Below are 23,678 nucleotides of genomic sequence, written 5' to 3'. Positions count from 1 at the left end.
ACGTCGATTCTTAGGGTTTCCGGCTGAATTCTTCTTTATATACTGAACGAGTCCCGCGATTGCCTCCCGCTTCCAGCCACACAGCCCGGCGAAATCTCTCTCCGTAGCAGCACGAGGTCTGGGATCATGGAGACGACCCAATTCGCAATGGTAAGCGAAGCCCTAACTCCTCTACCATTCTCTGTTCTTGGGATTCAGACTTTTCGATGACATTGAGCGGCGAGAATCGGGAATTTATGTTGCTTACATGCCTTTTCTTGATTCCTCGGTTCGTTGGATGATGATGATGGTAAAATTACTAGCAGAGAATTGCTTCCTCAGTAGAAATCTTCAGGGCTTCTTGCCATGGATAGTTCTCTTTTTCATCTCGAATCTGACATGTATAACTGAAATTTTGATTTTTCCTGTTGGTCTTGCGGCAAAAATTGTATCGTTGATGGAGACGAAAACGAACGGAAGTATAGGTAGAGAACAATCTTAGTGTGCTTTCGTTATTGGTGTCAATTGTGTTACGAGTTGCTTAGGGGACCCTTTGCCAGTACACCTCCGTAGTGCAACAAAGTATTGTAGGATCACAGGCAGCAATCTTGGAATACCCACTAGAAACAGTAGAAAACTATGCAACTCTAGAGTATGATGAAAAGATGGGCAGAAAAACAAGAGAGTAGAACTGATGCATTCAAACGATGCAGATTGGTCCATGTTTGCTGATACTCTGCCCTTGTCATGAAAGGGCACTAAACAGAGAATGGTGCATCACTCATAACTTAAATATGATAATAGTAAACAAGAGATTTTATGTTGAAGGCATGGGAGATAAGGGATATTGTCGGGCATGAGTATTCCATCCAAGAAAGGTTTGCTCCTTTATGCATAATGTACACTTGAAAATGTTTTAAAACTTTCAACTTAAGTTACTTGTATGACATACCATTTCACAAATTCTTATTGTTACTTTCAGGTTGAGGAGTTGGCTTCTCTTATAAAGGATAACTTGTCCTGCAAGCACCTTGTTCTTTCAGTAGAAGAAGCCTTAGTCAACTTTCTTCAAGATGATACAAGGTAACCAAGTAAGCACAAAGCAAATTACGATCCTCTGTGTATAGATGTTTTTCATAAGAGTCATCTAAAGTTTTGAGCTCTATTGTCTTGGTAGCATCTGAAAAAAAAAAAAGAAGTTACAGTAACATTTGTTGATTGAAAATTATTTTATTTTGACATGAAATAGGTGTCAAGTTGTTGTAAGACATATAACTTCTGCATGTAGTGATGAATTTTAACATTCACCTAGTAGAGCTAGCATAGGGTTTACCATAATGGTGGCAATTTGGCTGGTATAGGTGTATATTGCCTTAAAATTTTCTTTTCAGTTAATTAGCTAATTTCAGTTGCTTGTGTAAGTAGTTCAACAATGGTCCATCACTATGCTCAAGTTTATGACTACCGCATATTAGTCTTTTGCTTTATATCCTAAATTTGCAAGAAACTTGCAGAGCGTTTGCGATAATTATTGTCATTATGCACCATTGTAAGTTCTGCTCCTTTTCTTTTTTTTTTTTTGTTCAGAACTTTAAATGCAGTTCAGGTGGAATATTAGAATGCCATAACTATTGTCAGTATGCACCATTGTAAATTCTGCTCATTTTCTTTTTTGTGTTTAAATACAGTTCAGATGGAATATTAGAGCTCCAACCAATGGGTCCATACCACCGTCTGCTTTTGCATCGTCTTGCAGATATATATGGGTAAATATATCTTCTGGGTAAATATATCTTCTGTAGTCTGCATAAATTCTTAAGAAAATTCTTTTTTGCTCTCTTCTAAATGACTACTAAATTAACTTTACCTCTTTATCTTAATCATCTGTCTTATGGCATCTGAAATTGTCGACTTTCTAGATTTGCCCATGAATCTGTCGGCGAAGGTGATTATCGCCACTTAGTTCTGGAGCGGTGTGCAGATACGACAATGTATGACATTTTTTTTTTGTGTATGCCTTGAGTTTGCTTTCATTTCTCTATGTTTCCTTTGATTAATTTCTATGTAAGTAAATATTGTAACGTCTTTTCTTTACCATCAGCTACAGCTAAGACTTTCCAACTTTCTCAATAGCCCCACAGTTTAATTGCTTATATTTTCCTGAATGTGGACCTTCAAAACATGTGTTTTTCATTTAAATTATGCATGATAATTTCAAACTTTCTCATGTTTTTGATGACTAATAAAATGCAACATTTCTGTTGATTATTGGCAAACTTTTGATGCTTGTTGTCTAGGAAATTATTTTTCTAGTGGTTTATCATTTTGAATATATTTTGTATGTTAAGTAGTTCTTGTATAAAGTTTCTGACAGATACCAGCAGTGTTTTTAATTGTTTCAAAAATCATCATCTAATAGTTGGTAGCTTGCAGAAGTTTGCACAAATAATTTTTGACTGAACATTTCTTGATGACTTCTATTTTACTGCAGCCCACCAATTCTTGTTAGTGATATACTATGGCAGTATGATGAACATCAAACTCTGAGTGCTTCTAACTATGTACTACTGAGAAACGAAGCTCCAGGTAACCTTGCAGTTCATTTTATATTATAGTCTCAGGGGCATGTTTCATTTTCTTGAATTTGAATATATCTTCTCCCTTTCATTTTGCTTAGTCCGTGGTATCTGATATGAACAGTTCACAAGGTTCAAAGATTTTTTTTCATTTTTGTATGTCAGGCTTTTAGCAGTTTGTCAAATTCGAGTAGGTTTAATGGATGTTTTGCATACTCTGATCAAGCAATTGCAAAGATGCTGAATTGCTGCAAGAACTTGTTTTAGAGGATTTACTCAAACAAAAAATTCGGTAAAGATGTCATGGAGGAATTGAGAAAGGTTTTTCAAGATTTGGCTGGTCCTGATCTAGACCATTTAAAAACAGATTGGATCAGCCAATCCAGGTCTGTAACTCCTAAAAGAATCGGAAACCTTGGTTCTTAAAATACTCTTATGAAGATCTTATGGTTTCTTAAAGCTGTTAAAATATGATTACAAACTAGAGTATAATTAAGACTACTAGAGTTGTAGGTGGATTATAAAAGACTTGCCACGTGGTTGTGCATCTTGTTTAATATAGGGAATAAACAATACCACCACTGGTGGCTGCTTTGTGCCTGGTGTTGCCCTCTCGGCAAAATGCTCAACTCTGGCATTAGCCCAAGTGGTCTGCCCGGGCACTAGAATGGGTATAAGATGCCACATATATGCTTAAGTGTCACATTTTTTAGTTAACCACTTAGTAGTCACCTATATATATTACCTAATGTTATAGGATTAATGTTAACCTTGAGTCACTTTTGATAAATCAATAGGTGAGGTTTCTCTCCAAGTTTGTGTATCAGTAAATTTTCTTCCTGTATTGAAAATAGGCTGAGAAATGTAGGATCTGGTGTACACCATTAACCGGATTTGCTATTGAATATATAAGACAATATTGGACTATTCTGTTTCGTCAGTTTTATGTTTTGCAAACACTCTACCAGCTCTGAAGACAACTCAACAATTATCACCTGCAATCCCACTCGAAGAGAGAGAAGCTTCTTATCAAGCTGCCCGTGCACGGATTTTTTCTTTGCATGAGGATGGTGAACAGGATCTAACTGCTCCAAAGTCCCGTAAAGTTCCAGTGGTTGCTAGGCGGATGATTGCACATGCACTTGGCCAGAGGATTTCTCCAACTTCGTCCACGGAGAAGCTCTCCTTGAATGAAAGTGAGAAGGAAGTCACTGGTGGACTGAGCAGTGATGAAGGTAAAAATTTGTGTCCAAAGGTAGAAGATATCAAAGAATCAACTGCTTTTTCTACCGGTAAACTGGGTTCACATGGAAGGAAAAAATATGATAAGATGACTCATGGCAGTAGTGGAGGTCGCAGTCATAACTCTGATGGGCAAAATGAAGTTGCTACTGGTGTTTCTGCTAAGAATAATTTATTACCAAATTCAAGAAACAGAAGAGCTGTTGGTGTTGAAGATTTGGAGAAACTACATATCGGAGCTGCTCGGAGGATTTTTGCTCATGCGTTGGGTTTACCCTCTGGCAAAGGAAATCTGGAAACTATGGTGAAATCGAATGAAGGAAACAGAGATTTTAAAAGAGAGACAGAGATTGATGATCAAGAAGTCACATGATGGAGCACTTCTTATTGTGAGTTACAACGGATTGGTGGGTTCTGCATTGACTTCATGGGCCTTTCAATTCATGGAGTGGAGCCGAGGTGGACCGAGAAAAAGAGAAGGATCAACACTGATATCGACTTTGGAATATAAGAGGCGTTTTGATTTTTCACTGATGCATATTTCAGCAGAATTCGGTCATCAAACTGTTGCTCAGATCCTCAATTGTGGAAGCAGACCATTTTTTTTTGGAAGGCACACCTCAGATACTGTATGTGTGCATTAGTAAGTTATCCTCTGCCAACCTGGTCTTGATTATTTAGCCACTTCTTTGTTACTCCTCACTATGATTAAGCATTTATTTTCTCCTGAACAATCTCAGAAACATAGCAATGTTATAGATTCTTGAATTGGCAAATGTAGTCCTGTAAAATCTAGTCAGAGAATTGGTGAGACGAGTGCTATAAAAGGCTCAAGATGAAGAGAGTTGGCAAATGTACTCTTGATTTGGTTTCTCACCTAGGGATTTAGTGTAGGAAACCGTGAATTGACTTCTTGACGTGGTTTGGCATACAATGTGATTTGGAGGATATTCGTCGTTAGAATTTAGTACCAATGTTGTAGGTGTCGTTGGCTCACTTTGTGGGTACTCGGCTTTCGGTGGTGATCAAGCTCCCTCATGTGTCTTATTGGAATCTCTCTGCCGCTATGCTGTTGGAGGAGGATCTCATTACCTTCTTCGACTTCCTGGTCGAGTTCGAGGTGGGAATGGAGGTGATGCAGATGCCATGCATGCACATCTTCCATGGCAGTTGTATCACCAGATGGCTGGAGGACAATCGTCTGTCCCCTCCCTGCACCACATGTGAGAAATCCAAGAAAAACATAAATAATGGATTCCAATTACCCTCTCTCTCTCTCTCTCTCTCTCTCTCTCTAATTTCATGCGGACACAGCTGTGTCGTGCATGCTTATCACAACATATACCCACTCCTGCTTGTCGTCTCCTTATTCTTCCTTGCATCTATCTATCCCTTATTACGGGTAATGATTAAATTACTAATGTGATGCATACTGTTACAAACAACGTCATGAAATAATGCATCCAGATCGATGCATATAGTTCTAAGCCAAACTATACCGAAAGGTAATAAATATTTAAGAAGACATATTCAACTCCTACCATTAAAAAAAAAAAAAATCCTCACTTTAGGTGCTAAAATTCAACATTCAGCAATCCATGATTGAACATTAACTACCAACCAAGCGACAAAGTTGCAATTGAAAGATTCTTTATATTGCAAGAAAGCCAATAGATAAAGAGTACCAAAAAAATATCTTTTATACTAAATAGGAACAGCAAAGTTGCCATTAATTCAAAATCAGAGTAGCAAAGCAGACTGACATCCAAGTTATTAACGATAGAACCCAACCATGCATCGGATTATTCATCTGTAGCTATTTTCACTGGGAAGATGTCCAAAAAATCCAGTGAAGTTTACACCATGTACCAGCGTGAGCATCTACGAGAAGTCCAGAAATGCAGCAACTTAGTAGCATACGAGCCCATTCACAATACCTTTAACTGATACTAATGATGGATGAAGCCTTTCGTTTGTGTGTCCTCGCCTACTGCAAATTTTTTCCATGCTCCAGAATGCACATCGAATTGCAGCCTCACCTCTGGTGGTAAAGCACTTCACCTTTTCTTTCCCCGATCAATATCACCGATGAAACAAGGTTGATCTCGATTGGTCATGGCTGGGGCCTTGTCTGAACTATGAAAATGTCTTTCCCGACCACACACCCTTCAACATCCTGCGGACACCCAAACTTCTGTTCGAGAAAGAAGCCTATCGTGCACAGACGTTGACCAATCTGCCTCCTGTAGATAGGGTCGATTGTCAATGGCTTCTTACTGTAGTCCACGGTTAGGCGAATAAATTCTCCATTTGCAGGGCCAGAATTAAGCACCAATAGCTCCTCACTGAAGTTTGCAAAAGCCAGGGTAGTTACTTTTCCGTCAAACTTTCCAGATGAAAGCCTCCATGGTGTGCCACGAGTTCCTGAGGCAAGCGTTTCCCCAAGACCAGGAGCAATCTCTGCTTCAACCACCTTGGCATCACGATCAATAGGGCTAACTGTGTGAAGCACAAAAGAGAGATCTGGGAACAACATCTCCTGCACCAAAACAGCCATCATTGCATCCTTTTGGGGGATACCAGCTGTTCGACGACTTAAAATGGCTCTTCTTGTGTAGAGGGAAGCCCACACTCGGCCAACAGCTGCTCCGAAGGCACCTGGGTTTGAGAGGCTGACATTTGGAACAGATTCATACAAACCAGCAGCTGACATCCCAGCTAAGTCCTCAACATTGGCACTAGACCTTACGATAAGACGGGTATTGATGGGAAGAATTTTTCCGATAGCTTCCACAGTTTCTTTGGATGGACGTTGGGCTGAAACCAGCGTCTGGAGCTCAGAGCATAATCTATCAAGTTCACCATTTTCAAGTTTGGCTGTCTCTAATCGTTCTACTAGGGATAGGAAGGATTTGATCGAACCACTTATTTCAACTGCCAATTCCAAAGACCCGAAAGGAATCACTGCCCCTGAAGGGACCCCAAATGAAGCAGGAACTCCTTGGTCACTGTTAACTGACATCAAATGGCCCAAATCAAACAAGAGGAGAAGTTGTTAATGCAAGATTATAGTATGTCATCCTAACTATGGATGATATCTCCACTAATTGACGCAAAGAAGAAGGTTCTGAGGAGTCTTGTATATACAAGAAGATGACAGAAATAATATGGGTTGGTACGTAGTTCAGACAGGCTATTTTTCTTCAAGATGAGGATTCATTCTAAAAAAGATCAATACAATAAAACAGTTTTGATTCAATAATTACCTTTTGTAGAAATTGTCGCCATAGAAGCAAGGAGACCACAAGCAGCAGCTTTTGCACCAGATGTTTCAGCAACTGCCTGTGAAAGCTCTAGCACACTAGCAGTACCATGTGAAGGGTTCTGTTTTACCTGTCAGTATATTCAAAAGATTAATAAATAACACGGAAAGCATTAAGAGAGAGAGAGAGAGAGAGGGGTCATGAGGGTGAAGGGGAAACCTTTGGTATCTAACACTTGTTTAATAAAAAAATAGAGATGATACCTCCCTTGACCATCGCATGCTAGGGAGTTCATCTTTCGATGAAGTTGAAGTACTTGATAGTTCTTCAGGCAAAGCCTCTTTATTTTCTTTAGATGAGAAAGACACTTCAACATGAGTAGCTGATGCCTCCAACCTAATTTCAATATAGAAAACATCAATATGTAAGTTACAGAACCAAAAAAAAAAGGGTGCATATATGTTGGAATTTCTAGGTCATACATGCATAAATATTATCAAACCAATCAGCACGTGTTAACATGAGCTGCAATGTACCATGCCAAAAAGGTATAAGTACGGATCAACATGGTGGTCAAGGTACTGAGAAATGGCTAGGGGACTAGGCCAACATTTAACGTGGGCTAGAAAGCACAAAGGTGTGCCAATGGACACTGCATATAATTGTATCATGCATCAGAAATGTTGGCACATGCCCTCATGACAAGAGGGCTGGGAGGGTCTCTTGATGCCTTCTTTTTTCTTCCCATCAGAGATACTTCTCTTACATGAATATGTATGTGCATAAATGAAATTCTAAGAAAAAGAATTCTTTATTGGGCACAAAATCCTTATGAAGAATATTTCTTAAGTACTCTCTAGCATGATCAATGAGAGGGAACATATTTCTTAAGTACTCTCTAGCATGATCAATGAGAGGGAACATGACATGAGAAGATTCCTTCTGGTTTTATCAAGATATTATTGAGAACAGACAGCAATTTGGGCTTCCATGTAGACACAAATAAACATGAGTGCACACAACTGAAGCTCACCCCAACCCTATTTACTGCCTATTCTTATAGGTAAACTACTCTGTACCGATTACATGATGTTTTCTCATTTAGTTGATCGTCAAGAACATGGAACCGAGTACTATTGGCATTGTGGAAACCAATAGACTACTGATTTTGTACAATGTTAATTGGCATGACTGCTGTAGCATGGGAGCAGAGAAATAAAGAAAGTCACGATTGGCATCAAAGCAGCAAAAGAATTATGCATCCATATTCTCCATCCCTTTCAGATTCTTCTCCCCTGGCATGCCACCTCTGGCTCAAATGACAAAAATAACACAAACAGCAAGTTCTAATATCGAGAAGCGACATCAAATTCGTGCTACAGTGACTTTGTGCTGAATCCTCTATAACATTTGGACCAATTTGGTCTTTTAGGCTTAAACGGTAATGTGAAAGCATTCATTACCTCACCTCCATTAATGTATACACATGACATAATAGGTTTTCTTAACTTAGGCTAAATGATCCTAGACTTTGATCCTTGTTTAAAAATATAGCCAACCTCGATATTTAATGCTCAAGAAGAGGGTTTGAGAACTGGATATCAGACCCATACAGGTCCCTATCTGGACCAGTATGGAACCTGTATGCACCGGCATATACTGACACACAATACGCCAACATACCAGTTGGACCCAAAAGGGAGAGGACAAGAATGGGAAGGAGGAGCAAATCAGGAGGAAGAGAAGTGGAGAAGGAGAGGAGTGGAGCAGGAGGAGTCTACAGAGAGAGAGAGAGAGAGAGAGAGAGAGAGAGAGTATAGATGTGAGACTATAGAGAGCACCTCAACTCCATGTCTACATGGAGGATTTGATAGGACTTCACATCTAGCTATAGACTTACATGAACCTTCCAAATCAGATGTCAAATTCCTAGCAAAGGCAAATGAAAAGAATAAATGGAGTAGCTGTAAGACCTAAAAGCTAGCAAGTAGGGAAATCTATCTTTGAGGTAACAGTTAATTCATGCTCCCAAGGGATAGAGGCATTGAAAACTGTACCATAGTGAACAAATATACAAATCAACAAAAATAATTCAAAAATAAAGATCAAAATCGAAAATTTGAAAGGTCAAGAACATAACCTAACATATTTTCCTTCAAGCTTCCGGATGCTAGCAATTCTATCATCATCTTCACATGTCACAAATGTCACTTTCTCCTAAGAATTGGCACCAATGAAAATACGAACTCAATTTGAAATTGCCAAATAGTTTGCTTGAATTAAAAAGTTGCAAAAGGCAAAGTCATAAACTGACCTGTCGGGCTCTAACACCAAGATGAGAAAGGTGAGGTAACTCCTGCAAAAGTACAACTCCTACAATATTATCTCCAGCAGCCTTGACCTGCAGCAATCACATTCAAGAAAAGCAAAATTAAATGTTTAATAACATAAGTAGCACTAGGACCAACAAAATAAAGTTGATACAATATCAAGAATAGAAAATTTAACAACCTCCTCATCCCCATCAGCCTTATTGACAACCAGAATGACAGGTCCTTTGACAGATGAAGGCAAAGAACCAGGAATAATGCTTTCAACCTGAAGAATATGATAAAACGATAGAATGAGAATCAGGTCTTCTTTTACAAAATTATAAATTATAAGTTATAGGAAGTCACGAAGCTGAAAAGGTCATATAACAAAATCAGATTTGTTTGATTTAAAATTCATTAGGATAAAATAAACACCAAATGGTGATTCAACTGCTGGCTCACAGATTTCTCGAAGTATATCCTATAACCTTCAAAACCTTTCATTTTTATCTTCTGTTTCTAACAGAGACTTTGGTGGGCACATACAAGTATGTGCCTCTCGCTCTCTGTCTATATATATACATATACATATGTGTACGTACATACATATAAAAACATGAGGATTGTGATTGTAAAAGAAATCAATTTAATATCTTTATACAATTTAGTGGAAAACTGAAATTTATCATGTCCTGAAGTTAAGTAGTTATTTCAATATACTTACTATGACTTGAATTATCAAGGATAATAAGAGTTGCAGAATGATAATGGTTATTACAGCTGCCATATGGTTTACTTCTTAACATTCTGTTTACATGTCATTGCCAATTTGATGATTGCATCCTTCCTCAAGCATAGTCATCAACTAGGTAGGAGTTCAATTTTGATATAAATGTTATCACACTCAAACTAGTAAAACTATTAAGTATTATTATTGTTGAGTACCTGTAGAAGGGTTCCATAAGCCACTCCAGGTACAAGAACGTCCCAGCCTGATGATCCCAATGCAGCCCGTACAGCTCTTAGTAGAAGAGTGCATAGCTTAGAAACCTGAAAAATTACACTGGCAAAAAAACAATTTGCACACAATGTAATTAAATTTACAAAATCAGATGTTAATTCTCTAATAACAAAAAAAAGAATAAAGCCTAGAAAAATTGCTGGATTAAAGGAACATTCAAAAATTAAGGAGAAGAAAGCTATACCCTGCACGAATTTCCGCTTCAGTGTATGTCCTTACACTGTTCTCTGGGATTCCAAGGGCTTGGCCTAGCCTCTGCAATGTAAAGATAAACTAGGTCAAAAGATTCATTTGATAGCTTAGTTTTTCAGAATACTAACCTTGAGAAGGTCAGTAAAACCAACATAAAGATGGCAAAAGAAAAGTCCAAACAAAAAAGAATGATTTGTCACTGTCAAACACTATATGGGGAAACACATCACCAAGCTTCTGTGAGATAATAAATTGTAGATCTATGAAAGAAATTAAACATCAATTTAGAAAAGGACAGCTTCTTCATTCAGAAGGAAATTAACCTGGAAGGCATATAAAAAATCTCACACTTCACCAGAAGAGCATAAGTAATTACTCATGCAAATCACAATACGTATAGAATATAAAACATCTAAAGAATAAGCAAACATGACAATTAGAAAACAGGGGCATTCTATACAGGAGGGTATAAACAGAAAAAAAGGTGTCACTTTCTAAACCATAGGGTGAAACAAGTCAAAGAAAAGCATATTATTCTTTTCCAAATTAGTGACACAAGATGCAGCATTAGTGGCTCAAATCAAGTCTCGATGAAAGGGATAAAAGACAATCAGCAACAACATGTTTAGAATTACTAGTGTATGATAACTTTTTAATACCCATTAATTAGTACTGGTGAACTGGGAAAGAAAGATGTTTTCCATACATTATACAATATGACATGATATATAAGCAATTTGGCTTCTAATATGAAAAGACTTTAGAGAGAAACAGTTATACAATTGATCATAACCCAGCAGCAAAGATTAGAAAGTGATGATTGTGAAATAGAAATTAGAATTGAACACAAACATCAACCTGGACTTTGTCAGGGAAAATCTGAAGAAGTACTTCAGAGTATTCTTCCGTTAACCGCCTTGCTCTATCTAAAGTAGCCTTGAGCCTTAGCGACCAAATATACTTTCCTTCCTCACTGCCTAACCAAAACAAATAAGCAGGAAAAAGTAACATGTTCAAGTAAATACCATCAGAAAATAAGACTTAGAACTAAATGTAATGCAATAAAACCTAGAACAAGATGAGAAATACCTTCTCTATCAGATATGCCTTTATCTAGCCATGAGAGAAGCTCATTCTGTATAGCATTGCATTCCTCTAACTTCCAACCTGAAAGCCAAACCTGGCGTAAGCCAATGTTTAGGGCAACAAGTGGATGAGTCCAAGGACTTATGTTTTTTGATCCAATCTTTTGTGCAAGCCACGACGATCCTCCCATTTCTTCAAGAGCATTAACAAATCTATGAAGTGGAAATTAAGAATAGTCAAGCCACAATAGAGACTTACATTACCAGTTCTCAATGACAATATATGAGTAAAAGTTAACCTAAAAATTTACAGTTGTACTAATAATTTTCCAGCAGTAAGAGATATTTCCGAAACAAACTGCCTTGATAAGTCCAGAGTCTTAAAAGAATGCCAAAACTTCTTCACGCTATGTATTTACAGAAAGAATATAAAAATGACACTATAGAAAAGCTCCTTCAAATTCCACGGGTAGCACTTTGGTCACAAATAAACAGCAATGTTAATATTCATTATGTTCTCACATGTATAATTGTGCTATCTGTCTGATTGAACTCCCAAAAGTTTTCAAAAGATTTTTTCATAACATTTAAGTATTAATTCGATTAGATTCTAAAACTTCCATAAATATACTCTTTCAATTACATGACCAAAAAGATAATCACAGATGCAGGTTTGAAGGAGGGCTTTGACTTAACTATAAGTTGTAACCCTATTATAAAACTGTTGTATATGCAAGTTAAGAAACTGGAATTTGATATTTTATTTACATGCGTAAGAAACATGGCAATTTAAGGACTACAGTAAAGAGAAACAACATAATTCACAAAAGTAATTCTGATGAACAATGCAAATGATACCAAAATAATGGTACATGGAGAGAAGACAAGGAAGACGAAGTGATGTACTAAGTAAACTATAGATCAAGATCATTCATTTCATTAAACAGGAGTATTCATAAGTAAATTTGTGTCAATAATATTTCAATAATGTTACAAAAATAAAGCTTGCAAGAGTTTAGGTTCTAAAAAATGAATGAGAAGAAAACTACATCAAAGATGCCGAATGTCACATTACAAAAAAGGACAAACACAATACAGTAGACTCCCACCAGTGTGAGGTCTAAGGAGGGTCTGTGTTAAAGAGGGTCAATGTATACAACCTTACCCACACTACACTGGCAGAGAGGTTGCTTCCTTAACTCAAGCCCTGGTTACCCAGGCTGTAAAAGAGCAAGCTTAATGTCATACCAAGGCTCATCCCTCTCCATTACCGAATTATGAAGTCAATAAATATACTTGGCACAAAAACTGGCACATGAACAAGCTTGGCATAACACGAGAACATGAGAGGGGGTATTGCATGGGCAACATTGGCAAGTATATACCATGCTGCCCAAGCTCACATTTGCTTGGCATCATTATTCTTGGACTTCAGAACAGTACTTAAATAAATGCATATTGTTCTGTCAGAGTTCTACGTGTAAAACAACATAAAATATTATGTTAAGAATCACCTGCTAGTTACTTTGTCTAATTATTGAAAAATAATCTGCATTAGATATGTAATAAAAACTAAAAGCTCTTATTACAAAATTAAGTTTGATTAGAAATTTCAAAAGAGATTATAGTAAAGTAAATACCTGCTAAGGAGAACAAAAGAGTAATCCTCAAGGCCAATCTCACAGATACGCCACTACAAAACAGTAAACAATATTTTCATATAAAAGACTTAAAAGAGTGTATATCATGTGTATGTAACAAGCACATCTGCATGTAGAGAGTCACTTGCACATGAATGCAAAGACGCATAGAGATTGGGTATAAGCAAAAAAGACAAATGGAAAATAACATATGAACGTGGCACATACTTTTTGGCGCATTGCAATGGCAGCATCAGGAGCATCATTTCTAATACCACTTTCAAGACCTTTCACAATGAGTGACCTTATACCCGATAAAGATGTCAAAGTTTCCATCAGCAATTCAACCCCACCATTTTCAATGAAGTTCTTTTCTTCCTGCAACTTTTCTAAGCTCTGCAACATTTTAGATAAGTTTATTGTAATGACACAGAAATCTGACTACAAATGAAAGCATGGTAAACTTTATAAATTACTTCCAACGTCTAGCTATTAAGCAAGTCATCAATGGTGAAGGTTCTATTACTGAGATAAAAACCGAATCAGATTCTATAAACCTTAAAAAAGGATAAACATGGTACACCCAATAAACTAAACATTCACCAGAACTTTATAAGCACACAAACAATTCTCTAATGAATATCTACCTAACAAGTACACCTTTGAAAATTTCAAGTGTCCAGCAAGAATATTTGAACTTTACTTTTACCATAGAAGATTTTAGATATTTCCTTCTTAAAAGTCTACTAAAGAAAATAATATTCATCTTTTGTGGGTGGCTTATTTTTAAATGCACTAAAAGAGAAGTCATCACATAAATTTTAGGCCTTTCTGGCATCAAGGTGAATTTTGAGGCTTTGCTATTTGGTTCATTTGCATAAGCTTAAACTATGAAAAAATAAAGGTAGATCTTCTTATAATGCAAACTGCCAAGTAGCGTTTTAGGTTTTAAGGCATTTCTTATGTTACCAAAATTTACCTTAGCTAGGAATATAGAACCATAGAAAAAATGTTAATCCATCATGAGAGTCAAACAGAAGTTGATGAAGACTTGTCTACTTTAACTATGCCTTTTAACTTATCCTATGTTGATGGCAAATCTTGGATTTTCATGAAACGGTGATTATAAGTATCCGCAAATTAATAGAAATAAAAGAAATGCTCAATAATTTTTAAAACTTTGGTGATTAATAAGTTCCATTTAACAAATTACATGTTTATAAAGGAATATAAAATATTAAGAACATATGATCAAATGCATAATGGAAAATATAAATAGCATACCATTAAATGCATAAAGACATGATATTTATTTACAGAAAATGCAAATTACCTTTTTGCTATCCAAAAACAAAGCAAGAGCTTGCAAGCTATGTTCGTCTAAAGATTCTTTTATCGACTCCAGCTGCTCAGTGAGACTGCAAGAACATCAGTTAGAGAGGGATAAACCTAAGATATGGACTTTATATATCTTTTACCTTGTTTTCTAAGTCTAATTAGATCCATAATCAATATAGAAAAGCAGTGTGTGTTTCTTTCACGATGACTACAAATGATATCTTTCTGATTAAAACCTTTAGGTGCTATACAAATACAACATTTTATCAGTCTTGCATTTGATAGATGGAAAAACATGAACGATGAGAAGAAAGGGATTATCTACATGGACTGAGTAATTGGCTAACATTAGGACAATGTGGGAAGTTCATGACGAGTTCTCCTATCCCTAAAGTTTGTATCAATTTTGAGTTGCAATTTTGACACACTAGTAACTGATTAACTTACAAGGCATACTGAAGAACAACTTTCATGATGATGCTTGTTGTTTGATGATGATAATGCTCCGAATGATAAGAGCTTAATTGGATACTTATAATCAAGGTCTGAAATTTCGTACCATACCGGAGTTTCGACGATCGCTCGGTACGGTACGAAACGGTATACCGCTCGGTATACCGTTCGATATATATATATATATATTATTTATTTATTATTTATTTATTGGCTGACGTCGCATCGCCTCGGCGACGTCGCCTTTTCCTTCCCCACACGGGGCGATGTCGCCGAGGCGACGTTTATTTAAATAATATATGTATATATATAATTATATATATATATATATATATACCTCGGCGACGTCGCCGAAAAAGGCGTCGTCGTGTCGCCTTGGTGACGTCGCCGAAAAAGACGTTGCGTCGCCTCGACGACGTCGCCGAAAAAGGCGACGTCGCCGCAAAAGGCGCTGCGTCGCCTCGGTGACATCGCCGAGGCGACGCGACGTCGCCTCGATTATTTAAATTATATATATATATATATATATATATATATATATTATTTTTATTTTATTATTATTATTCGTTCCGCCCGGTAACGGGCGGTCCGCGTACCGATAACCTCTCGGACCGGTACGTACCGCCCGTACCGGGCGGTACAATTCGGTATTGCAGACACTGCTTATAATAACAGTGCCTCGCCAGAATAACTTATAATTGATAAGTATAAAACATAAATATGAGTTAGATTATAACACCACTAACCTTCCAGCATTGAAGAAATCTTTGAGCTCATTGTAAAATATCTTAAATTGTTCTACAAATGCATCACTATACTCCCCTGGAGTCTTGGTGATCCTAGCAAGCATGGCTTCTGTGGCAATTAAATCTTCTGGACCAGCATTCCGGTGAAGCTTGTTTTGAATTGTATGTTTGATTTCTTGCTGTTAATTAAAAAGAAGATTTCAGTGCATGATGTCAATGAGGATTATATCAGGTTATCAACTATGCTATGACAAGAAACAACCTTCAGATCGTGAGGAATGTCCCCCCGATGAGCAATATCGCGTATGCGTGTTAGAGGGACAGAAGCAGTAAACTCTGACTTAAATGAAGGCAAACATGGATGTATCTTCCGGATCACCAGTACATCCTGTAAATATATACAATGTAAAAAGAGAGTATACAATGTAAAAAGATAGTAAGTGACAATCATCAGAGGTTAAGCTAAGAATCTAGATAGTTACAGCAGAAAAAACAGGTAAGGCGCAATTATGTACATCTCAAGCACATAAAAGAAGCAATCTCATGATCATGAGCAATTCTGAACCAATCAAAGCCTCATGGTGATTAGGCCATTCTGTTGCCTGTTGTTAGAAGGTGTACCCTGAGACATACATCCTTGCCAACAACTTATAATTTAATGATATGAGCAAACACTAAAAATTGTCAAGCATAGGCGTATCCAGGAAGGTTCTGAATATCGTACCATACCGGTGTACCGATCAGCTATCGGTACAATACATACCGAACATACCGACACATAGTATACTAAGGTGTACCGATGTACCGCCCATACCAGTCCTCTATCGAACCGGTACGTACCACCCATATCGAGCGATACAGTACAGTATTGCAAACCATGGTACCCAGTGCATGAGATTCCCATTAATACAAGGTCTAAGGAGGATCAGTGTATGCATTCATACCTTTAAATATTTATAGAGACTATTTTCGTGACTTAAACAGTCTCCCTGGTAGCAAAGAAGCAACATTACCATTGTATGAACGCTTGCATACATAAGACATACAATTGGTATATCATGTCACAATCGAAAAGGTATCCTTCACAAGATTGGAATTGAATTTAGAATTTATCATGAGAATCATGATATGAATCAATTGAATCACATACATGGATTGAATCAGCCAAAGAAAATAAAATTATGATATTTCAGGTACAAAAATAGGAAAATTACATTCGATAAATATTAGATCATTATGTGTGTGTGGATACATATATAAATATGTATATGTGTATATATGTATATGTATATGTGTATATATATATATGTATATGTGTGTGTATATATATATATATATATACACATATACATATACATATATACACATATACATATTTATATATGTATCCACACACACATAATGATCTAATATTTATTGAATGTAATTTTCCTATTTTTGTACCTCAAAATTCATATTTTTATTTTCGTTGGCTGATTTTATATCCTTGGAAAGGGCAATATGTTCAATTCTAACAATCAAGGAGACATACATATTTGGAGATTTTGTGAGAACTAAATTGAAAAGGACATTGCTTTGTAGAACATAAATATTATACACACACACACACAATTGGAAAGGGCATATGTTCAATTCTGACAATCAGGGACATATACACATTTGGAGATTTTGTAAGAACTAAATTGAAAGATGAAATTGCTTTCAGAACATATATATTTCTCAAACCCCATGTTCATTCTCTACTCACCATGAGTCATGAGCATCTACACTGTCAATCATCAAGCATCAAGCTTCACGAGAGAAGTGGCTCTCTTCTTTCTCATCATCTCCACCTCTGTCCTCTCTCCTACCAATTTCAATCCCAACCAACCAAAAAATCACTCATAATTTACTGAGTGGAGTCAGTTAACCTATATAAACTGATACCATCTACAACCAAGCAATTTCAATTAATCCAGCTTTGGATTAACTGAAACTAATGGGAATTAACCACATCATCCAATCCCAGATAGAGATCAACCAACTTCCAATTGATATCAGCCTAGATGATTTTGATTTGAATTGGTCATATCTGATAGGTATTAGCCAATCCTATAAAACCTGAACTAAAGCAAATCTGTCAACAAACTATACGATTACATATTCAGATGACTTAGAGAAAAGAGATGAAAGAAAAGAAAAAAATAAGGTGCATTTGAGACTAGTAAAGGCACCAGTTGATGAAATACCATCTGAAGATTTAACATTTGATGATACATATATATAGTAATGCTTCTAGAGGAAGGCATACAAGCAGTAAAAGCAAAAAAAATACAGTTGTAATTTTATATGGAAAATGATAAATATATTATAAAAAACCTGAGGTGAAGTGTCCTTCATGTAGTGTATCCTTTCAAGTTCACGAAAGATAAGCCTGGAGATCTCAGCATGTCTGTTGGGCCGGTGATGACCACCATCTTCAAAGCAGGGAATTTGACCAGTATTGATCCACTAAAACACAAATAGGTTGGTTATCTTCCAAAAATCAACTGCAAAAGTTATATTCTCGAAAAGAAAATCAAGCATATATACTCATCAATCATGCTACTTGGTAATAGTTGCTTTAAAATCAACAAACGACAACTGAACATTGTCATTGTAGACCAGAAAAGATTTCAAAAAACCTTCAGGTAGATAGCAGAATATATTAGGGCTTCCAGGCAATTTCCTCCAATGTTGCCAGTCAAAAGTTCTCGTACAACCTCTAACTGCATAAAGAAAAATTGATAGTAATTAGATACGATAGTCATGGAAAATGCAACTTGAATCCTCATTATGTTGTTGAGCAAAGGTCAAAAGAGAAGTAGAATATCAGAACATGTATTTGAACTGCAATTTAACAGCACCAAAATAGCATTAGACCCTCTTCATGCAGATAAATTCACCAAGCATATTACAGCTTTCTCAACTATTTTCCAACAAGCAGAAATTTGCTGTTCCTAGATATTTGTTCTATACTTTCTACAACCATATCCATACAGATACCCCATTAAATTCACAAGAAAATGCATCACTCTTCCACATAATGTTATAGATAATTTATTATCGCAGGCAAAATAATACAAGGAATTAATGCAAGACTGAGCTTTCAAATTCTTTTTATTTCCCTACATGCAGTCCTGTAGGCTGCACTTAATTAAAGCAAATTCCCACACCCTTTTGGCATGTACATAAACCAGATGAACTAAAATAAAGGTCATAATAACATCAGAATCTATTCAGGAGACTGGTTCAGCTAAAGCTTATTTAGTCATTGTGGTTTCACATCCATCTCCATCAACTCGGAGTAATTAGATGTGATTAGTCTCACCATACAAGGATTACAGAACAGTAAATTGACTGTTACCAAATTGTATCAAGTGTTAAGTCTACCACCTACTATTATCAAGCTTTTAGTTTTCTATAATATACCAACAGATGATATAATTGTATTATATCCTTCTTCTCTCTCATCTCATCTTCTTCTCCATCTCCTCCACCTCCATCACCACCGTCAGCACCATCAGCTCCTCTTTTCCAGCTTCTCCTCCTCTGCCACCTTCATTTCATCCTCTTCCTCCCCCTTATCTCTCTTTGTCTCTTTTTCCAGTCTCCTTCCTCCGTTGACGAAATCTGTACCGATCAACACAGGGGTACGAACATATAGTGCACCAACTGCACCAATATCATAATGGTTTGCCTAAAGACCGGCACCAGTATCAGACTGAGATTTGAAATGTTGGTATACCTAATGGAAAGCGTTTGCCTAATAGATGATACAAGCTTTGTCTCCATCATACAATCTTCTCTAAGGTCAGTGTTGGAATCCTGTTAATTTTTACTTGTTGCTGTTCAGAAGATAAAAAATACCAGAAAATTCTTGGTCTCTTCGGCAAATGTTTCTAGAGGTCTGGAACTAACACTTGCCAAACATGGAATTGCCAAGTGTCAACTTCAGCAACCATGACTAGTGGATAGCTCAGAACCAACAGCCAATCAAAATGAAAGTCAACACTAGCTTTATCAGCTGTAGCAATTGTTTTAGCAAGCACATATCATCAGTAGCAAGCTGCTCGTTTTCTCCAGATTGTGTCCTTTGGGCAATTGACACTTGACTTATAGCCAATATTTACCAACAGATCTGTCAAACTAGTAGTAAATTTATTTCAAAAGTTATAAAGAATGTAACTTCTGATGCTCCTTTGTGACTATCCACTTCCCGTGTTCTCCAGCCACCCTTCTCTTTTCTAGCAGAAGCTGTTACACGAATAAGCCATGTAAGGTAGCATAACAGGAGTAGAGGAGACGTAGCCTTTAACTCTTAAGCCCTAAAAATAAATCAAACCTGAGATAAAGATTCTTTTAGTAATATATTGGACAAAAATAGGTTGATCTGCAGTTAAAATTGTCATTCTGGTTTTTATTACATGAGCCAGCTTATAGTGTTTTACGAGCCCTGGTCTCAGGTCTTGATAGGAGGCCTACTCAATGGGATCAGAACCAATTGGCAATTCAATCATTTTTTTGCAAATTCCTTTTTAAGTTTATTTCCACAGTATTGTTGTATTCAACAGTGTATAATGATGCCTTGTTCTATGCTAATCATCCTGCAATGAACAGTGGAATATGATGAACATTATCAGGATCTTATAAATGAATGAAGATCATATTTAGCTCTAGATCATAAATAGCCACAACAAACAGTGAGCAGTAAGTCTTTTCGCTGAAAAATACTGCTTTGACATTGAGTAGGCAGCTTCTGTCCTTCTGTAAGTCTTGTGGGTGAAAGGAGACCACTTTGACGTTAGGTAGCCAGCTTTTGTCCTTCCAGTCAAGCAGTTGTTAATGTGACTAGTGTTAGCATCCTAAAGGTAGGCGGCAGAGTCAGGTTGCCCCTTTTGTTGTCCTCCTGAAGGGATTAAACATGCTCCTAACAGTAAACTTACACGGGTGGGTGAAAATTTCCCAAAACTGGTGTGCGTTTTATGGCCATGATAGGATCCACCAATTACCTCATGTAGTGCCAATATCAAACTAAGAAGCACATACACATGCTATATGACAAAATACCTACCCGTGCTACTATTATTCATTACAGGAAGCAATTATGCAAGATCAAGGTAAACTTAGTTGCAATAGCAAAAAAACTCACTGAAAGAAGGATATTTCAGATGTCAATGTATCAAAACAAGTAACTATTGCTTGTGATTGTTTGTTCAAATTCTTTATGCTGAGTAAAATGAGTTTGTGATCATGAGCTAGTTTTTAATCCCAGCAATATTACTATATCGTTATGGTAAGGTTCCTCCTTTATGAGTAGCAGAAATAGCTTTTATACTCGTAGGAATAAGGCTACAGACGTTGACCCTTTCTAGACCCCTCCATCGGTTGGGACCACCACCCTAATATTTCCAGGTTCAAATGATGAAATAGAACAATGAATAAAGAGAGCCAGCCTGTTTGTGCGTCTCCTTAAGCTTATGTGTGATTTCCATTGTGTGGGTTACTTGCTTTGTAGAGAACTAGATAAATTGCTGAACTATGCTCTTGTATTAGGCAACTGCTTCATGATACTAATGTTTAGATTCACCTCAGTTATCCAATCATGAAACTCCAATACCTAATAAAACTATGGAATTTGATTCAGTCTTTTTTTTACAAACAAGATCTTGAGCCTTTTAGCATTCATAATTTTATTTTCAACTGGTGGTTCAAGCGGCAAGAAGGATGTTAGTATGCTATTTTACTTGATGCTTCCAACCATACACGGGTGCCAATCATTGCTTGGACTCCACAACCATCTATGTGGTCTCACGTTAAGCATCATGTAAGACTGAAACAACTATTCCACAGAGTTTACTGAAGATTAGTCATGGCAATAATGTCATCTGAAAGGTCAACACAACAATATGCAATTGTACCTTGCACCACCAATCCTGGCAGATAAATGACCTCATTGAATGAAGATTTACTCATTAAAATAGATCAAAAACCCATTAAATCAAGGAAATTTTGATGTGCATGCATCAATACCATTATAACAGCTTAAGCCTGCTTATCCATATTTGATTTTTTAAGTTATTTTAATCAAAGCACAATTTCAGGGTTTATAATAGGTGAAATCCTTAAGTATGCGAATGCAAAATAAGAACAAAGACAAGAGAATCACCTTGTTAATGCAGCTCCTTAAGCATATGCCTAACTGCCATCTTATGGTTTCCATGCTTTGAAGAGAACTAGGTAAAACACTAATCTGTCCCTTCAATATTACATTGCAATATGCAGCTAGTAACAGAAATCATAGAGCCTTTTGAATTCACCTAAATTATTTAATCATAAAAATTCATTGCCTACTTATTATGATATTTCATGTAATCCTCTTTTTTGGAAACAATATTCATCCTTCTTTTTGCATGTATTTTTTTTTAAATAACAAATCAAGAAGCAAGAGGAAGGTTAATACTATACTATTCTTGTATATCTCTCTAAGCATGCAAGTGGACCAGCATATCTTGCAGAACCCTCTATGTGAACTCGCACTAAGCATTATAAAAGGGTAAAAACAATGTTTCCATGTCAACTGAGTATCACTTTAGGTTAGAAAAAATATATGCAGACTTACCTTGCGCCACCAGTTCCTGGCAGATCGATCGCCTTCCACCAACTTCAAAGCGGCACCATCGAGACCATCCGTGTTCCATTTCCTCTCTGTCTCTCTACTCGCATGGTCATTGGACCGCATGAATGATGCTGCCCTGCCTTGCCACTGCTCGACAAAAGGACTCGCCCCTGCTTCCGATTCAAAACTACGGTCTTCGACCAAAGACACATCTTCAACGTCCGCACTCTGCAACTCCTCATCCTCTTCACCGAGAGAAGTCCCTAGCAGCTCCAAGCCCTCGTCCGTCCTGTTCCAGTGGCAAACCATATCAAAAGCCCCTTTCTCAGGCAGCGTCAAGACCCGGTTACCCCCGCCCTCCCACACCACATCCTTTTTCCCTCTTAACAAAACCACAAACTTGAACTCCACAGATTCTCCACCGCGAAGCTCGATATCCTGGACCCATCCATCGGGCGTCCACTCCATCATCACGTGCTTCCTCCATGACCCGAGCTCCTTGGTCGAGCCGAGAACGGCGACGTGCTCACCGAACTCGACCTGGTGGTCGAGCCGGACGCGGACGCGGACGGCCCCCCGCTCCCCCGACGCCTCGCGCATCTTCTTCTTCTCCTCGCTCCTGCAGATCAAACAAGAACGACTTCTTTGTATTTCTTGGATTCGAAGCTTCTTGATTCCTGATTTATGATGAATCGCGTACCTTTCGATAGATGGGGCGGTGCCGCCGCGGCAAAGGAAGAAGTGACGACGACGGTGAGGAGGAGGATAGGGGCGGCAGGGGAAGGGGAGGCTGCGGGTAGGCGCCGCCATCGGGGAGGACGCGAAGGGATTGGGAGGGGATCGAAGAAGGCCGGCATTGAAAGGGTGGAGAGAAGCCATCGGATTGGAGGACGGAAGAACAGACTTGGGGAAGATTCGGCGGTGGAAGTGAAGAGGAAGGCGAGGTAGTTTTCGAGGATGGGCGACGTATGGTTGGCTATATAGTGTATAAGCGAGGTTGATCGATTGATGGAGAGGCACGTGTAATGCATGATCCAAGAAAAGGGCAATATCACGGGATGTGTGCCAACATGCAAAGTAGTAGTAATCGATTATGATGCGCTTTCATCGCAGATTATGAGGGGGTTACCTTACCTCCGTCAAGTTGATAGCATTGGACATGACAGACCACCGGCTCATCCTTGAAGAAACGAG

General features: G+C 37.6%; 2 protein-coding genes across 3 annotated transcripts; one reads left to right on the top strand and one right to left on the bottom strand.

The window, feature by feature from the left end:
* Positions 1 to 4: 4 nt before the first annotated feature.
* On the top strand, positions 5 to 4,714 carry LOC135622701 (uncharacterized). Of its 2 annotated transcripts, none has more exons than XM_065124759.1 (6): positions 5 to 150; positions 962 to 1,062; positions 1,668 to 1,745; positions 1,899 to 1,970; positions 2,471 to 2,565; positions 3,524 to 4,714. In XM_065124759.1, the coding sequence occupies exons 1-6, from the start codon at positions 127 to 129 to the stop codon at positions 4,168 to 4,170; spliced, it is 1,017 nt and encodes a 338-aa protein (XP_064980831.1). In that variant the 5' UTR covers positions 5 to 126; the 3' UTR covers positions 4,171 to 4,714. The 2 variants fall into 2 exon arrangements, with proteins under 2 accessions (XP_064980831.1, XP_064980832.1); XM_065124760.1 differs by having other exon boundaries at positions 74 to 150; positions 962 to 1,070.
* A 758-nt stretch (positions 4,715 to 5,472) lies between these two features.
* On the bottom strand, positions 5,473 to 23,635 carry LOC103997169 (phosphoglucan, water dikinase, chloroplastic). The gene is made up of 19 exons (XM_065124754.1): positions 23,185 to 23,635; positions 22,488 to 23,103; positions 18,511 to 18,594; positions 18,206 to 18,337; positions 16,110 to 16,235; positions 15,848 to 16,026; positions 14,644 to 14,728; positions 13,539 to 13,706; positions 13,311 to 13,363; positions 11,675 to 11,883; positions 11,444 to 11,562; positions 10,578 to 10,648; positions 10,318 to 10,435; positions 9,572 to 9,658; positions 9,375 to 9,461; positions 9,201 to 9,277; positions 7,324 to 7,456; positions 7,064 to 7,190; positions 5,473 to 6,812 (listed from the first exon to the last, which is right to left on the bottom strand). The coding sequence occupies exons 1-19, from the start codon at positions 23,361 to 23,363 to the stop codon at positions 5,911 to 5,913; spliced, it is 3,552 nt and encodes a 1,183-aa protein (XP_064980826.1). The 5' UTR covers positions 23,364 to 23,635; the 3' UTR covers positions 5,473 to 5,910.
* Positions 23,636 to 23,678: the final 43 nt, after the last annotated feature.

This window comes from Musa acuminata, chromosome BXJ2-9 (genome assembly GCF_036884655.1).
Source record: "Musa acuminata AAA Group cultivar baxijiao chromosome BXJ2-9, Cavendish_Baxijiao_AAA, whole genome shotgun sequence".
Classification (NCBI taxonomy): Eukaryota; Viridiplantae; Streptophyta; class Magnoliopsida; order Zingiberales; family Musaceae; genus Musa; species Musa acuminata.
Note: the sequence above shows the minus strand (reverse complement) of the source record. Positions and strands in the feature narration are given on the sequence as shown.

Bases quoted from the DNA above. Each gene is read 5' to 3' on its own strand.
- LOC135622701 (XM_065124759.1), top strand. From the start codon at position 127: ATGGAGACGACCCAATTCGCAATG. The intron at 1,746-1,898 runs GTAAATATATCT...TCGACTTTCTAG, and splicing joins CGTCTTGCAGATATATATGG to ATTTGCCCATGAATCTGTCG. The intron at 2,566-3,523 runs GTAACCTTGCAG...ACACTCTACCAG, and splicing joins ACTGAGAAACGAAGCTCCAG to CTCTGAAGACAACTCAACAA.
- LOC103997169 (XM_065124754.1), bottom strand. From the start codon at position 23,363: ATGGCTTCTCTCCACCCTTTCAATGCCGGCCTTCTTCGATCCCCTCCC. The intron at 16,027-16,109 runs GTTGTTTCTTGT...TTTAATTAACAG, and splicing joins ACATTCCTCACGATCTGAAG to CAAGAAATCAAACATACAAT. The intron at 14,729-15,847 runs GTTAGTGGTGTT...ATGTTCTTGCAG, and splicing joins GATTTCTTCAATGCTGGAAG to TCTCACTGAGCAGCTGGAGT.